The 18,813-nt window shown below is 40.5% G+C and overlaps 1 protein-coding gene across 12 annotated transcripts in view; it reads left to right on the top strand.

Moving 5' to 3' along the window:
* Positions 1-18,813, top strand: part of NPAS3 (neuronal PAS domain protein 3) — a 637,639-nt gene that overhangs the window by 570,773 nt on the left and 48,053 nt on the right. For all 12 annotated transcript variants that reach the window (XM_081207992.1, XM_081207991.1, XM_081207987.1 and 9 more), the window contains one exon: positions 16,264-16,382. In XM_081207992.1, coding sequence (XP_081064118.1) covers positions 16,264-16,382 — 119 coding nt within the window. The remainder of the gene's footprint in view (positions 1-16,263; positions 16,383-18,813) is intronic.

Raw genomic sequence — 18,813 nt, 5'->3', positions numbered from 1 at the left:
TATTATGGCATCAGCTTGCATGGACCAGAGGCTGCTCCATCAATTGCAAGTGGGGTCAAGTGGTCGTGAAATGTAAACAGATTGTGACAAGTCAATTAAAGCTTATATGTGTGCAAAATAAATCCAGTGACTGTTCACAATGGCAGTAAGTGGTGATTTGATGAAGTGGACTTTAACTCACAAAACTGTATGCCAGGGGTTGGGAACTGGATCCAGACAGTGGCTGGATCTCTAATTCCTCCTCCTTTCACAGGTGAACTTTGACAGGTGGGCAGGACCACCCATCTGGCATTCACAGGGTGTAATATTGATGACAAGTGATTGAAACCTATCAAAGTTCAAATGAGGTCACTGATGGGTGGTTTCCACAACCTCATTTGAAAATGCCGGGTTTTTTAGTGCCAATCAGCTGATTCAAACTGGCTTACTGTAACCACTGATCAGCTGATCAGAAGTTACAGGGGGCCCCTTTGAAGTCCATTTTGAGGAAGGGGTTTGGATTCCTCTGAGGAGGGGAAAGTGCCCCATTTGGAGAAAGCAGTTCATCCAAATGGTTTTCAAGGCACTCTCTGTAATCAGCTGATGAGCAAGCCCCTTTGAAGTCATGCTCCCAGATGATTGGATTTAAACAACTTCCTCCAAATGGTGCGCTTTTTCTGTCTGCAGACATACCCCTCACATACCTGATAAGAAATGGATTCTCAAGAAGAGACTCATCTGATTAAAAACTGAGTAATGGTCTTTCCATTGCCAACTGTCTGAAAGGGGAAATGATAGATATTTGGAGTTAATAAGTGATGAATGGATGGGCTAGTGTTGTTTCTAGGGATGGGAGCATGATCCGCAGGTCTCACCAGGAGATTAAGGGGCAAGGGGTGCCCAAACTTTTTTCAAAGAGGGTCAGTGAACATGCGAGAGGGCCGGCCACCCCAGGTCATATACTGCTGCGGGCGCCGGATTAAATTGAGGGGCGGGCTGGATTAGGCCCCCAAAACGGACTTTGGACATGCCTGGGGCAAGGTATCCATGCAGAAGTCCAGTGAATCAGTGCCACCTAATCTCAGAGTTGGTTGCCTGAACAGGATTGTGTGAGGTTTCAAGACAAGTAATGGTTTGAGTGTGGTGCCCCGGTTATGTATTTTCTACAGCAACAAAAAGTATAATGGATCTTCCATCTAGTTAGTAAGCAGTATATGACAGAATGCATATGAAATGGGCTTGAGAAAAATAATAAGAAGTCTGATTATTTAGATCACAAATTCACACAAGGTTTGGCAAACTGCATATTAGTATAAGCTTAACTATTATTGTGATTGCTAGATTTCACAATATCAGTACTTTAGCCTCTATTTTCAAGTGTTCTTTCTTACTAGAGTGGAAGCAAATTCTATAAATCAATACTGCTATTCCTCCCGGGAAAACAACAAAAACATAATCTGGTTTTCTGAGAGCTTCCCTCCCCCTTTCTAATTATTAATTCACTTAATTGTCTTGATGTCTGGCTTATGAAGTTGCTGAGTCTTTGTGATTATACTTCGGAAAGCCCCTTACTGTAACAAGGAAATGCTATCTAAATTACTTATGCAATAAGAATAAGAATATCTGACTTTAAGGACACTTGCTTTACGTGATATTTCTATCAGCTCATTTGTTTGCATGATTCACTTCTCTTCTAATGAGGAAAGTTGATGGCTCATGATTTTCTATCAAAAATTAATCATTGTGTTGTGGTTGCATTAGTGTTGTGTAAAACAAGACCCTCCTAGGGAGCTTTTTGTAGATGTGAATGGGAGTGACATTGCACACACATTCACGTATAGTTAACAAAGAAAAAAACAACCAGGCAAGGCATTGTTTACATGTTGATCATTACCTTTTGATGGCCTACTGAGATTTTGGTCTCTCTTTGCACTAATCTTATGTTAGTGACTGTCATATTCCATTAGCAAATTTAATCTTTGCTAATGTGATAGAAAGTTGCTAATACAATGAGACTCATTAACAACTTTTGCATCGTGTTAGCAAAAGCCAAATTTGCTAACAGAATGCAAAAATTCTAATATAAGGAAGTCATAATTATGCAAATGCATGATTTTATTAAGTATGCTCCCTATATCTCACTAGCGCTCTTGCAAGATACAACAGTCAGAAAATGGCTTTCATCCCTGCCTAAACCTTGACTTACAGCAGATGCAGAGATTTTATTGTTTGCGTCAAAATGATGGCTATGCAATAAATGAACGTCTTTGTCTAGGCTTTCACATCTATCTCCACAATAACGAAGACTAGAAACTTGAATAAAAGACAGCTCAGAATCAATTCCAAAGGTGCAAGAATAAAAGGGGTGTAGAGATCCGAGAATTTGTAGGATTCCCCAGATTTCCAGACTACGTAGCAGTCACAATTGCCTATTCATATATGATCTGGAGTGCCTGTGAACACATGGCATAAATGGTTGCATTCCCCCATTATCTCTTTCTCATTAAAGAACATATATTGGTAAGTCTAAGAAATATTTGAATGAATTGGTGCAGATGCTGAAACAGGCCATCAAACAAGTCATACTAGGTATCCAGTTTAAATCAGTTTTATAATGTTCCTTACTGTGCGATTTGTTTGCTATGAAATATGTTAATATGATTTCTTTGTAAATCTCAAAGGCCCAGAGATCTTATTGATGCTTTCCCCCCTTCAACGCATGAAGTGCAGAAGTTGTCATTGAGGAGCTCTTTGAACTCCTAAATAGCATACTATTGTTAAAGTAGAATAACAGTTCACACTGGTCTGCTTCTGAATATGAAAAACTGCAAACATCAAAAGTGGCATTATGGCTGCAGTCCTCAAACCACTGCATACAGTGACCCATTTCACATACCGGTATAACACTAACCAAACTATGGTTTAGTGTGTGAATGTGCAGGCTCCCAAAACACAGATCATGGCCACTTTGCTCCTCCTCTTAGCGTGATTTCTGAACCTTGCTCCGTAACCAAGGTTTCTTCTTGGTTTACAGAACAACCATTATGTAGCATAGTAGCAGCAAGACCAGAGGAGGAGCAAAGCAGGCAGCGTCTTCCTTCCAGAGTCTGCATGATTGCACATTTGTGCTAAGCCATGATTTAGCTTAATGTTACATGCTACATTTACATTACCAAATCCTGGCTTAATAAGCCAGAGTATGTACAAGGTGAATGGCACCTGCCCACAGTGCCTTTTCTCCTGCTTCTCACAAGTGATGAAACAAGCCAAGAAACCACACATAAGCATAGCTTCCCATTACGTTCAAGCTGGGAAACAATAGTTAATGGCTTCTAAACAAACCAGGACATGAACTCATGGATTAAAGTTGGTTATCAATTCTGGCTTGCTTGGAAGCCCGAAGAAGAAGAAGAAGAAGAAGAAGAAGAAGAAGAAGAAGAGGAGGAGGAGGAGGAGGAGGAGTTTGGATTTGATATCCCACTTTACCCAAAGGAGTCTCAAAGCGGCTAACATTCTCCTTTCCCTTTCTCCCCCTACAACAAACACTCTGTGAGGTGAGTGGGGCTGAGAGACTTCAGAGAAGTGTGACTGGCCCAAGGTCACCCAGCAGCTGCATGCGGAGGAGCGGAGACGCGAACCCGGTTCCTCAGATTACGAGTCCACCGCTCCTAACCACTACACCACACTGGCTCTAGTTAACTATGGTTACCTCGTTTGTTTCCCTACTTGTGTGAAGGGAAGAGAAAGGATGTGGCCCAAAAGAAAGCAGAGTAATATTTTGACACCAGCTTGGCTGCAGGAGTTGCTGGAAGGAGGCATACAAGGCACCATCCAACTGTACTAGGGACTCCACTCTGGATTTGTGTAGGGTTTACTCCTTAACCTTTTCTTCTCCCTAAGATATGTCACAAGGCAGCAGTGGTTTAGGATCAGAGTTTTCCTTCTCCTAGATGAGCTACCTTCTGAGGTAGACGAACCTCATGTGCCCCTCACTTCCATCTACAGCAAGTGCAGAAACCTACTTCTTGACCATTGGACCCCTCGTTGGTCTCATTTGCTCAATCTGCTGGAGCGTAATTTTAACATGCAAGAGAAGTCTCTAACTCACTAATGGGTCTAGGAAGGATCACTGGGAGAGTCCATTGTAATTGCTTTACATCTGGTAGGTTTCAAGGAGATTATTAGAAAGTGAGTTGTTTTAGATAACTCTGTCTGTGTCTCCTACAAATCTCAGTCTCATCATTTACTGGACCAAGCTAAAGCAGCATCTTCATATATGATCTTTTCTTCCCAAGTTGTTTTCCTAGCGCAAAGCTGATAATGTTAATTATATCATGGCATCCTAATAAAATAAATGTTGTAGGTAAGGCAGCATCACCCATTAGATGAAATGGTTCTAACAGGCTTTAAAACGCCCGGTTGAAATCAAAAGCAGCACTGCTTTTCAAGGACAGAAGGGTGAGTTGGCACACATGTGGGAGAAGATTTGCTCATTAGGGAAGGTTTTTTTATACGGTAACATATAATTAAGGTAATGGTCACAGCTTGCATGACAATAAACACCCTGGCAGTTGTTTGATTACTACGTGGGTCAGAAGATCAGGTTTTTTTCCTACAAGACGTATCCACATTAGTGAATAGGTTAGAAAGTAAATTATAGCTGCCTTTCGCAGGGTATTACTGTCAAGTCCCATTGTTTTGGTTCTGTTTCTACTGTACATCACCGGCAATATGGCTTCTGAAGGCTGCATGTGACAGGTTAGGCATTTTATCCTTTGAGTAAACAGTAATCGTGGTGTGAAGAAAGTGGGGCATTGGAGAATTTTTCCCATTCTTTGAGAACTCCACTCTTCCTTTTTAGTTTGCTCCAAGGGCTCTTTGGGGATACATATATTAAGCCCTTTAAATAGTTCATAATAAATCTGTGTCTCAGGCTGATTCTGACAGGTTTTTAAAGAGTCTTTTAAGAGAGAATCCTCAATCATTTGTTAATCCATGGGGTGATCTCCAGGCTTGGAGGAAGAGAGAGAGAAAAATCAACAGTGCAGGCTCCTGTGTAGTGAAAATGCAATGTCGAGGAAATGATAAATATGAGCAAAAACCGAAGGAACATTGTGCTGGAGGAGTTTTAGAAAATGTGGTGTGCCAAAATAGTTTTCTTCTCAATTAGTCCGTTTCCAGGCATAGATGCTACTAAGTCTGACTTGGAGAGAAATATCTTATAATTTATTGTCTGGCATATTCCTCTCCTTGTGTTGTGTCAAGGTGTGTTATAAACCAGAGCTTGCCTGAAGGAGGGACTGACAAAGTGTGTTAAACTTGCACAAAAACCATTTGTGTGTATAAAGAGAAAAGCTAAAGCATGCGCCATTCAAGACATGTGATAAATTCTGCCAAAATACCTGCACGGTAGGCTAATTTTAAAAGGCCTTTCTTTGAGGAATGTGACAGCTGCTGATTGGTTTTGTCAAAGGTCTTGTGAAAATCCCCAGTAACAAAACAATCCTGTTCAGTTTGACAGGTGGTCTGTGGTTGGTTTGTTTTTTAATTTAAAAAAGAAAACCCACACCAAATAATGTGAACTGGTGTTTTCCAAGAAATGGACAAAGCGCTTACAGCATTTGAAGAAATATTACTGTTGAGATCATCAGATTAATTTACAGTGCATTCCCATACATTGTCTACTCAGAAGTAAGCAACCTGAGCTATGCAGTCTCAAAACTCCCAAGCATTAGCACAGCCAGGTATAGTGAAGGACTAAGAGGATAATCTAGGAGCTAGGAAGCTTTGTGTTCAAATCTAACCTCAGCAATGATAAACTTATTGGTAAGCTGCTTAGATTTTTGTCTACCATTGGTTAGTAATAATAATATTGTATTAGCCTACAGGACTCTTGTAAATATCACTGCAGTTGTTTGTTTGCTTGAGGATTTTTGTATTTGGTTAATTTTACTTACTTACTTACTTATTTAATTAATTAAATTTCTATATCACCTTTCATCCAAGGATCACAGGGCATAAAAAACATATAACATAATAACAAACAATAATAATCCCCCCTAAATTTAAAAGGCCATAGATTGTTTAATTAGCCAAAGGCCAGGGAGAAGCGGAATGTAATTTTGCATGATTTCATAAATCCATTCCAGTGTTCTCCCACAGTTATCTGTGATTCCCCCCCCAAAAAAAATCCATACCAAGCTTGATATTGATATTTAAATAAGCATGATTACATACTGTTTCATTAAAGAATTTTCTAGAACAATCAAAACTGAAAAGCAAACTCAAAAAATTGCAAGAAAACAAACACAAACAGGAAGCACAAATAGAGATTAAGAAACACAGGGAATCGTTTAGACAAAACCAATACGTGCTAGAATGTGGCAGTCTTAAAATGTTTGAAATTGTCAAGTTTTGATGTTTTTGTGAATTGTGATATGTGGAAGAAATCGAATGAAGTTCAGGATAAGCAAAATGTATTCCAAAATAAAAGCTTTGTAGCACAATCCTGTCATAGATATGGAGTCCTCAGGGGAACAAGGCATTTGCAGTGAGTCTGCTGCCAGTGCCTTGCACTTCTTATATGAAAACACAGGACAACATTCTTGGACTGAAGCAGGCCACAACTTCATTGATTACAGATGAAAGTGATTTGGCTCAGGCATTGGGTGATTTCCCACTCAGTCAGCCTGCCTGCTTCCTAGGGGGTTGGTTCTGAGAAAGGGTGTCCCTGTGACTTAGGGAACACCTGGGCGGAATTGACTCCTTGCAGAGTGCTGTGGCCCTCAGCCCGCGATTGGACTTATGGACGAAAACACTTTCCCCTGGATCCCTTTAACAGGATACCCCAATTCCTGGAAGGGGGAGGCAAAGCCATACAACTCCCCCTTCTGATTACATACTATAAATCATACCCAGACGTCTCCTAAAGCCCACCCACAATTGGCCGATATCATGAGTGGAAGAATTGGAATTGCCCGACACCAGCAGCGAGCTGGTGTGTCACCGCAACTGCCACCCACCAACAGGTTGGCAGAATTTTCTCTGCAGAACCACTATGACATGGTATTTTAACAATGTGAAGAACAGATCCTGAATAGTGCATGAATAGCCTTGGCAGGCGGTATGGTTTATAACAGTGGTTCTCAAAGGGTGTGGCGCGCCACACAGGTGGCAGGAGAGGGTGGCGAGTGTGGTGTGAAGGTTCAAGGACAATCCAAGAAACATATAAACATTTCAGCACAGTATAGTATCAAAACTGTGTCTTTATTTGCAGAATATTTATAGATATCCCATGAACGTATTATAAAGTTGTTGTGTTCTATGTTATAAATCAAGCACTACTAGGATTTGTTTCTTTGGGTTTTCCAGCACATTTCTTATCAATAAAACATTCAGGGTGGCATGAGAAAATTTTTATTCTGAAAGCGTGACCCGGAGAAAAAAGTTCGCGAACCACCGGTTTAGAATAAGAACTGCTGTTTGTTGGATTTAATAAGGCTTTAGGATTGGCACTTTGGTTCTTGGTGTGTTGTGGGGCTTCTTCTGCAGAATCCCTCCCCAGACTCGAGGTCTGATCAGCCAAGAGGAAGCCAGCCAAGAGCAGCACTGGGGCAGCGCTGCTGCTTATTGGGATGGGGAGGTGGGTGTGCGCTTTGATGGGAGCACCAGAGAAGCTCCACATAGCCCAGACCTCCCCACTGCCCTCTGAATCAGCTGCAGTGATGCTACCAACAGGAAATTCATGTTGATGCTCTGCACCACCTTCATCATTACCTCTTTTGGTGGTTTCTTTCACTCTTTGTTGTTGTTGTTTAGTCGTATCTGACTCTTCGTGACCCCATGGACCAGAGCACACCAGGCACCCCTGTCTTCCACTGCCTCCCGTAGTTTGGTCAGACTCATGTTTGTAGCTTCGAGAACGCTGTCCAACCATCTCATCCTCTGTCGTCCCCTTCTCCTTGTGCCCTCCATCTTTCCTAACACCAGGGTCTTTTCCAGGGAGTCTTCTCTTCTCATGAGGTGGCCAAAGTATTGGAGCCTCAGCTTCACGATCTGTCCTTCCAGTGAGCACTCAGGGCTGATTTCCTTAAGAATGGATAGGTTTGATCTTCTTGCAGTCCATGGGACTCTCAAGAGTCTCCTCCAGCACCATAATTCAAAAGCATCAATTCTTCAGCGATCAGCCTTCTTTATGGTCCAGCTCTCACTCTTAATCCCCTTTGGACGAGAGATTGGAAGGAAACCTAGGAAGCTGCCTTATAGTGAGTTGGTCTGTCTAGCTCTTTGTTGCAGTAATGGGGCACTGCCAGCTCTATCTGGAGATGCCAGGTAGAGCTGGTGCTCTCCCATTGAACTGTGGCCCTGCCCCAAAGGGGCCAATAAGCAAAGTAATTAAAGCAGTAGGTATCTAGCTCCTATTTAAATATTTGCACCCCCACTTAATCTGCCTTTCAAAGAAGATTACAACAAAATCCATCAGTGGAACCTGATGCTAGATGTTTAAAAATGTTTTCGTTGCAGCATGCTGGCCATTCTGCGTAGTGAACAGTCTCCTTGTTTGTAAGGAGTTTTGAGAGTCTTATACTGCTTGTTCTTCATTTTACTTAGGGAGAAATCTGAAACCCAAACGGTGCCATTTCTTCTGCGACAGGTTTACACTCCCAGCCAGTTTCCACTATTTCCTCTGCATTCTCATCACACTTCAAAATTGCTGAGCTGTTTTTGTTCGCAACTGACATTTTGAGAATGATGCTTTGGGAATTTCAAGACTGGAAATTTAAGCCTGAGTGGTAATAGTTTGAACTATTTTTCCTGCTTGAGAAGAAGGCAGATGGGGGGAGGGACTCAGTCTCACATCTTTAATTGTGGTAGTGGTTGTGATAGGGTTATCACAATGGCTGTCGTAAAAAGCTCCACAGTCAAATGTGTTGTTGCTGTTGTACATATGTAGAAATCCATAAAGCAGATACCACAGTGTATTAATCCTTGGTAAATATTTATACCTCAACAGCAGCCACTCTATGCACGTAACATAACCTCTAGGTAAGATATACATACATTTATCAAGTTACTAGCATAAATAATGTGTAATAGAACTCTTTCAAAAATAATACATTATGTTAACACAATTTATGATAAGGTATTTTTTAACAACAGACATAGATAGAGGAATCCAGCTTAGATACTAACAGCCAGTTACTGCCCTTGGTTAGGCTACACAGACAATTCATGTATATAAAATAGTGTATTAAAGTAAACTTACAAAAGCAAAGAGCAATCATTGCAAATGTAATTTTTTCCCCTTCCTCTTTGGGATTCTAATTTTAAAAGCATTAAAGAAGACAGCTGCTCATGCTGTGATATGCGCTAAACAGCCTGAAGGATGGAAAAAAATATATTTGTAGCTCATAATAACTATTGACCTTTCTGATATACAATGTTCTCCGTGTTAGCTATTCTGTTCTATCAACAGTGAAGATTGAACATGACTTCTTAATAGAAAACATGGGGTTTCAAGCTGCCTGCACAAAGGTGTTTATGTATTGTTATTTTGTACTGTAGTACAAAGACTAAGTCCTGGTGCCCTTTGTCTGACATCATGTTGTAAAAAAACTGAGGGAAAGGGTCCTCACTCTTATGGACTGCTTTATAAGAGGAATTGGCCCATAACCATTTTATGATTGCGATAAAAACATTGCTACCCTCGATCCTGCATGGAGGTGCAGAAAGTTGAATCCTAGAGCATCCCGAGAGCACAAAGTGCATTTTTCTTAAGAAATAGATCCCTCAAGTGGCTGCATTTATAGATGCTTTGCAGTAAGATGGGAAACAATCGCTTGCTTGTTGTTGTTGCCCTGGTAGTATTCATACTGTTTTGCTCCTTGTAGTGCCACAGCTTCCTGCATAATATCTTGTGTTGGGTGTCATGTACTTTCAAAGGCTAGCTTTATTATCTCCCATTCTCCCTCCTCCTCCACCACCACCACCCCTTGAACTCTTTACCGCTTTAGAGTCCTGTGCAGAAACACCCACTGGTAGCAGCTTGACTTTGTCATTATGCATATTTTCCGCAGAGTGGTGTCATCCAAACACTAGCTGTGTGAGCAGCATGAGGCAGTTTAAATGCTCTTCACTTCCTCAGGGGAGCCCCGCACCAAGAAGCATGCTCCTGCTTGGCATATGAAAATCTGGAATGGAAGCTCTTTTAGTATCTTCGGTAAATCACAAGCAGAGTGGCAATGGTAGGCAGCAGAAGCAGGGTTTTTGTGGGCTTAAAAAAGAAAAGAAAAAGACTTCTTATGTTCTTAAGTTGTTCTCTTCTCCCCCATCTACCCCTCAGTTTATTTTATTTTAATGCCACTTTTAGTGGGCCAGTAGTGGCAGTACTAAATTACAGCTGTTTCCCCAACTCTGCTCTAGTCTAAAGTGCTAGTTTGCAGGATACTAAAGAAAAGCAACAAAACTTCCCAACAGGATGAGAGTCCCTTGATCCTGTTAGGACAAAGTATATTACCATCTGGGTATATCTTTCAAATTCTCTTTATAACCACATATCCGCTCTTTAACATAAAGCAGTTACGATTTATAATAGCAATTCCAAAGGATTTTGCATCCCCTTGTCCGTGTTCAAGAAAAATAAACCAAGTTGTGTTAATTTCAAAACATTTATTTGGCTCCTAAATAAGTGGTCCCTTGTGCAGGAACATGATTCACAACAAGTTCAGTGCTATCTTTGCCTACAGAGGGTAAATGATGTAACTCATAATGGACATTAGCCTGGTTTGTACAACACACTAAACCAAAACCATGGTTTAGCATGGACATGCAAGCATGAGGGTCCCTAGAAATGGGTTTTTAGGGCTTGTTCCCTGTTTGCTGAATGCTCTCCTCAGGGAAACACAACTCACACCAGAACTTTCACATGCACCTGAGAATTGAAGTTTATAAATTAAGTGCTGCTCTGGCCTGATGCTAAGCTCTCTGACCCACTCTCACACCAGAACTGTCCACATTTAGATGCCAGGCTAAGATATTCCACTTTATCCTGGCTTTAGGGTGTTATGCTGTAGGGTGATCTCTGGTTTCTTTGTTGTGCTAATCTTTTATTTGGATGGGATACCCGTAGTTACAGCTTGTGGTTTGTCTGGTTCATAGGCAATCCCATTTCTGGGATCTGGGTTGGTTCATATGGGAAAGGGTTGTCTTTCAGGTCTGGCCACATAAGGCTTCACATGTCAAAACCAGTACTTTGATCATCTCAGATAATGCATGTATTTCTGTTTTCCATTTAGATTTATGAAGCGTTAATTTCACTGGATGTTTTCTAGTTTTACCATTATTCGAAATAATATGCAAACCTTTTCACATTTCCAAACTACTCTTGTTTTAAGTATCACTCTTTCATGCACACCTTTGCTATCATTTCTGTGCTAACAGACAGCATCCCATAACCCTGATAATTTCTGTTTGCCTTCTGCATACACTTGTCTGTTCTTTTCTTTTAAAAGGGTTTGAAGGGTTACTAGAACTGTATGTTCTAGTATGATTATTTATTGAATTTATATACCGCCCTATACCCGAAGGTCTCATAGCGGTTCACAGAACAAAATCAAAATATATAATCAACATAAAAACAACAACCCAAAAACACACACACCCCCCACACACAAAAACACATTTTAAAAGGGCATAGGATGTCAATCAAATCAACCAAAGGCCTAGTTAAAAAGGAACGCTTTTGCCTGGTGCCTAAAGGTGTATAATGCTGTATAATGTGTATAATACATTTGAGTTCCATATTAGTATATATACAGATTCTTTCCTTAGCTTTTCAGGGAAGTGTCTACTAGGATTGCAAGATCGCCTGAGTGCCAGTTCAGAAACCTAAAAGGATCATACAGGGTTGTTTTGCTGATGAGCATTTGCTTTGCACTTTTCAACGGAGAATTTTATCTGCTCATTCATTGCCCACTCTTCCCATATCATGCTATCCTTGAGGACTTAAACGTCGGCCTGCGTGCAACAGAACAACTTTTTCACATGCACCTGAGAATTGAAGTTTATAAATTAAGTGCTGCTCTAGCCTGATGCTAAGTTCTCTGACCCACTCTGCCATTGAATGCTCAAAGATAATTAGAGCTATGAACTTCAGTGCCAAGCCAGCCACACCTCCAATTGTCTTCCAACCACTGCTTCTCTAAGGAAATGAGAATATGGCAAGGGAAAATGTAGAGAGACTGACACCAACCTTTGCGATATTGCGAAAGGTTGAGCTCAGGTGCTGTTCTTTTTCCTAATCCCATGAGAAAACAGCAGCTCTCCCCCTCCCCCCCGCCACATGCACTCCCTCCTTGTAATAAATGTAATAATCATAGTGCGATTCTATATGTGCCATCAATAATGGATGCTTTAGTAGAGATTTCTGCATTGCAAGGGTTTGGACTAGATGACCCTTGGGGTCCTTTCCAACTCTGCGATTCTGTGCTTCTATTTGTCTATGCAGAAGTCAGTTCCACTGAGCTCAATTCAACTAACTCCCCGGTATGTGTAGGATTGTATAAGATTGTAACTGGGTGTTGCAGATATCTATTTATCTTTGAGAAAGTTCCATTCAATTCAATTGTATGTATTTGTGCGTATGCGTAGATCAGTGCCGGATTTACGTATAAGCCAAACAAACTATAGCTTAGGGCCCCCCTCTCTTGCCCCCCCCCCCCAGAAATACACTTCTTCTTAATTGTATTTCAGTTCAACAATTACTTGGATAAAATACATATTTTGTTTTGTTCAAATGGCTTTAGATACCTTTTAGGTCCGTAAATTAACATATAGCATATATTCAACACAAAAAAACAGGGACAATTTGTTGTTGAGAAAGGACAGCTGGACATATAAAGGGCCCCATTACCTTCAGTAGCTGAGGGCCTCATCAAAGCTAAATCCAGCCCTGGCGTAGGTAATTTGAACCCCATGCCATTATACGTAATTTGGCCTGATTTGGCAACCATATCTTGACAGCTATCCGAATTGCAGATAAAATCTAACATATAGATTCTTCTATAGTGGTGCCTCTGGTTACAAACGCTTCTGGTTACAAACGCTTTGGATTATGAACTCCACTAACCTGGAAGTAGCTGCACCTGGTTGGGAACTTTGCCCCAGGATGCGAACAGAATCCAGGAGGCCCCATTAGCAAAAGTGCGCCTCAGGATAAGAATGGTTTCAGCTTAAGAACGGACCTCCGGAACGAATTAAGTTTGTAACCAGAGGTACCACTGTATAGGCTTGAGCCGAGGTATTTGTTTACTCTCGATCAGCCAGCCCCCGACTACCTTTCAGTGGTGCAGTTCTGTTCCTGTGCTGTTCTTCTGGCTACCAGGATCATTTCAGGGCTGCTGTGCTTCTCAGCCTTGTCTGTATTTATTGTCATGGTTATTGCTATGGGATGGGTATGATTTCCATGGTCTGATTTATGAGATCAGTGTTGCTTCTCATGTGTGCAATAGTCTACGGAGTGATTTATTGCAGTGATGGGTGGTAAATACTGAATCCCTCAAAATTCCATAAGCATATATTTCATCCCGGCTTCATTCAGATTATCAGACCCTTTTATATAATGGTGAGACATTAAATTACTTGAATAAAATTAGCGCTTAGAATGCATTCTATGAGAAGTGCAGCTTTCTGTTTCCCACCTTTTCTCTCTCTCCACAGCATGCTACTGTCCTTCTTGATTAGTACAATAATGAATGCAGACTTGTTTTAAGTACAGTAAACCCTCAGCTTACGCAAGGGTTACATACCAGAGAAAGCGCCTAAAGCCCAAATCATGTATAACCAACACAGACTGGGTGCAATGGTGGGTGAGACTGCCAAAGTTTGTTTTTTTCCTGGGCACCCACCTCCTTTTAAAAAATAAAAAATTGAATATGCACAGGTTAAATGCACTTTAAGTTGTGAGTATACTGTACAATAGTTGAAAAAGAAGAATCAGGGCTGTGTAACTCTCCTCCATATTTAGAAGATTACCATGAACAACATTTCTGCATATTTTACTTGCTGCCTATGTTAGGTCATAATGTACTGGACTATAGCAACTGCATGTTTTAAGCTGATTCTAACATTTATTCACTCAGCAGGAAGAACACATGCTGTGGTTTCTTAATGTACACTTTAAGCACTGTACTGTAGAGTGTTGTATAATATCAGTAATAATTAATGGTGAGCCTCTTGCTGCCAGATCTGCTTATGACCCTTTTTGTGGTTTCAGGGTTCCAGTAACCTTGATCCTGATCATACATTTCCTTGCTTTGAAAGTTTCATTTCTTAGATGTTGCAAACATGATATTGCTGAATGGAACTGAAATGTTGAGGCCAGGTTTGTGGCATGGTTTCTGATGGCTTCACGTTTGTTCAGGTCTCCAAGGACTAACACCAATAAATGTGAAAGAGACAAACAGCAGATTGGCATACTTTTCCATTTCCACCAGGATGGAAGAAAAAATGCGCTAAATTAAGTCTAACCTTAAATGTATAATCTGTCCTTGGGAAGGAGAAAAGAAAAAAAAAGGATATAGCATCTTCGAGCTCTCGGCATCCCTTACGAGAAAAAATTGGTTCTAAGGGTCTCTGATCTTGTGTTTTAGTAAAATAGAACTGCACGGCTGACTGACAGTTCTGATCTAAAGCATTTACGTTTAAGTTTTGATCTCTCTGCTTTTGATTAAAACTAATGAGCTCATTTAATTCAAAATGGGAATCTCTGATAAGAGAAATAAGGTTGATGTGATTGGATTAGAGGGGCAAATTAAACTCTTAGAGCAGAAGTTTGTGCTTATATAGTGTATTAAAAAGCTGTTGGCGTATTATGGCGTGTTAGATGATGAGAAAAATTTCATAGTAATTCATATTTAATCAGAAGAAATGAAAGTACTAAATATAACATGGCTCTGCTTTTCCCTCGAGTGATAAAGAGCTGTACATTTAAAATGACATGGAATTCATGCTCTCTAAAACAAAAAAAAGCCCACTCTTAAGAGAGACACTAAAGAAAGGGGCATTCTTGTTATTGTATTCATTACAACAGAGCTAAAATGCCATAAACACAATGTAAATGTGATCACATCAGTACAAGGTATATGCAAGGAAATATAACAAGAAAAGTCTTGCCTCATAACTAGCAATACTCTTTCAAGACACTAGTAAAACATTTTTTTTGGTTAATTTAAACTCCATATACAGAAATATTGCCAATATGGCTATTTTTTTATGAAGGCTTGCCCCACATTTAATTATTTTAGACAACGAAAGTGTATATTTACATTTGATATTAAAATGATATAAGCTTTCTGGTGAGCAGGCTATGTTCTTATTTTCAGGGGGACAAATGAGTGTCGCCATTATTTTTCCCCAACTTCCAAACCATTTCCAGCTAATGAAAGAGCAAAGAGAGAAGCAGACCTCAAGTTTGTGCTAGAGTGAGAGTTGCAGTTTATTATCTGAAGCAGTGCATTTTTTCTAGTAGACTTACTTGAGAGCACTGGAGAAGGCCACATAGGACTAGTATAACTTACTAGGCAGACAATAAATTGCTTCTATCCGCCACCAGCTTGAGGTTATCCTCTCTTTTTACTCTTCCTTAAAAAAACAACACACACACAACACCCACCTGGCTCCCTATCTTTCCCTACTAGTTATAGTCAAAGAAAGAGTTCCTAAGCAATCAGCCCAAGATAGTCTGTTGTTCTTTCCCCTACCACCATCACCACAACACTGTTCATGCTGATCCTAGGGATAAACGTTAAAAGTAGGAGCAGATTTGCATTTTCTCAACAGTGAGGAAATCAGCAGCTTCCATGTGATCCATCATCTGATGCAGGAGGTGGTGCTGGTGAACATATATTATGTTCACCCTTCCAGCCATACTATAGAGTAGATACAATGAAAGGAATGAGCGATATCGAGTAGTTATCCATATGAGACATCCAACTTCCTTTCCTCCTCCATCTTCTCCAGTGACAACAGCAGGCCTTTTTTTGCCCAGTGGCACAAAGCATTGTCAGTGGGAAAACATTACAGGAATAAAGGATTACCCTCTCACTAGAATGGTGGTCCTGATCTAATTCGGGACGGGGGACGGATCCACAGCTGCCATTAAAAATATATATAGTGGGAGATCTATCATCAAGATCTCCCACTTCACATGAAGTAATTCAAAAGGATATTGTGAAAATGAAATTATCTATGAATTGTTTTATTTTGTTGTTGTTGTTTCTACTCTAGTGGAAGCCACAAGCCCCAGCCTACTTACAACGGACAACAATCTAGAGCGTTCTTTTTTCATCCGGATGAAATCTACCCTGACCAAGCGAGGTGTGCACATAAAATCTTCAGGATATAAGGTAAACATTGGTCTTGCCTCCTTAGGAGTAGTTAGAAGTTTCCTTTACTCTGAGAGAGAAATGTTGTGGCTGAAGAGCTAACATACTTAAGCATACTTCTTATATCTGGATATCTGCCAAAGTCTGAGCCTGGAAAGTTTGCCAAAGATTGAACAAGACTTTTAAAGTTAAGAATATTTCCGTAGGAAAAAGTACATGGATATTTTATTTATTTCCCATTGCTATTTATATTTCTAAATGGCTGTTATCTCTCCCCTCCCCCCCCCTCTTTTTTGGAGGATGCAGTAGTCTGAAACTAATTAAATATCCCTGGAGGTTATGGCTGTCTTAAATCCAGTGACTGAGTAAATGGTGATCTGACCCACTAGTTTCAAGAAGTCAAAAATAACCATAGGAGGTGTGTGCAAAGTCCTTCCATCACGTATCATACGGGATTAAAAACAAAAACAAAACATTGTAGCATTCTTCAGCCTCACTGACTACCTGGAAAGACCTTGACTTACAGCACAGTCCTAGACATACCTATTCAGAAGTAATTCCCATTAAGTTCAATGGGGCATTCTCAAATAACTGTGTGTAGAACTGCAGCCTTAGTAGCCCACGAAGAAGTAAATATTTAAGAATGCCTGGAAATGACCCACTGAATGCAAATGACTTGTTTCTGTGGAGGCATGCATAGGGTTTACCTGTATGATTTAAAGGTTTATTGTCATTTTTAAAAAATCACAGCCTGTTCATTGGATCTTACATGAACAGGACCTTACATATCATAGTCATTATTCTAAGGTGTCCTCTGTCTCCAGCCTGCCATTAGAATTATTCAAATTTTCCTGAATTTACATATGACCCTTAAAAAGACTTATATGAGTAGATGTGACTTAAGGGCATCAGGAAACTGGCTTTAGTTATCACCACCCACCCCACCCCACCCAGCATTTATCACTGTCCATAAATAATACCCAAGGGTTGCCTCTCCTTGTTTCCCTTGGGGTTAAGAATAAAGTAGCTCTTTAGTATAACCACAATTTTCAGTTTGAGCTCTTAACATTTGTTTACAGTCTGTGCTGCTGTCCTATTTTCTATTGTCCTGCAAGAGAGAGGAGCCTTGTCCAATCTTCCTGCTGGGGTCATCCAATACATATTTAAATCCAAGTGTGAAGTTCACACATCCTTTTGCTTTGCTTTGCTTTGCTTTGCTTTGCTTTGCTTTGCTTTGCTTTGTGTTGTTCGTTGTTGTTTTGTTTTCTTGCAGTCCGTCAGGACAGCAAGACACACAAAACATTGGGTCATGGGGTAAAATGGCAGTATTAAATGGTTATTGATCTTTCGGCTAGTGGGGGGACCACAGAATCCAGCAACAGTGACAAAGTGCAACCTTGGAAAGGTCCAGGATTTGAAAATAATAGCAATACTGACTACTTTCACTTCAGACAAGTGCTCAGGTAAAACCGAGGCTCTGGGCAGAAGCTTGAGGAATATTTAATTACAATAATCCCTACTCTATTTTTCTTATACCTTTTTAAAATGAGAACCTTAATCTTATCTTACCCAGGGATAGCAGCATATAGAACACATTCTGGTACTGTTCTTTCTAAAGTGAATAGCATTTCTTTTTGGTTCACTGTCACATTTATATCCCACATTTCTTCCAAAAAGCTCAAGGTGATGTTCATGGTTCTCCTTCTCCCAGTTTTTATCCTCACAAGAACCCTTTGAGGTAGGCTAGGCTGAGAAGAGAGAGACTAGCCCAAGATCACCCAGTGAGCTTCGTGACTTCAAAGGGATTGAACCCTGGCTTTCCAGATCCTAGTCCAACAGTCGTAACTTCTATTCTTCCCTGACTCTCACAGAGCATGAGCAGAGGTGTTTTTGTACCAAACAGGCTTGCATATTGTATGTGAGCACGCGCATCAGCTGGCATGCTAAAGACATGTCTATAAGCAGGAAATGGTTGAGAAAACGAGGAAAGGTGTACACTGTGCAAATGAAGACCTTTCTTTCTTACTTTTAGACCATGTCCTCTGAAATGATGAAGCATCTCTTCAGTTAGATACTGGCAGGTGGAACTGAGTTTCCACTCCAGAACACCTGATTTGAATGTAAACATTGCTTTTGAAGGTTTAAGAAGCTATCTGACAACAAACCCTTTGTATATTTTTTTAAAAAAAGAATTCCAAATTGAATATGCAATTTCCATATTGTCACCTGTTTCATATTCACACGTCATGCTAAACTTACAGCAGCCCCCTTTCTTCTTAGGCAAATTGCCATCCATTGAAAGCATGGATGGGGAATCTTTGGTCCTCCAGTTCACACTGGACTACAGTTCCCATCATCCCTGATCATTGGCCATGCTGGCTGGAAATGATGGGAGTTGGAGTCCATGGGATGGAAGGCCATCACCTTTTTCTCCGTGGTGTAAATGCTTGCT

The sequence above is a fragment of the Podarcis bocagei genome (genome assembly GCF_964188305.1).
Source record: "Podarcis bocagei genome assembly, chromosome: 1".
Lineage (NCBI taxonomy): Eukaryota > Metazoa > Chordata > Lepidosauria > Squamata > Lacertidae > Podarcis > Podarcis bocagei.
The sequence above is the reverse complement of the archived record's forward strand: the minus strand, read 5'-3'. Positions and strand labels throughout refer to the sequence as shown.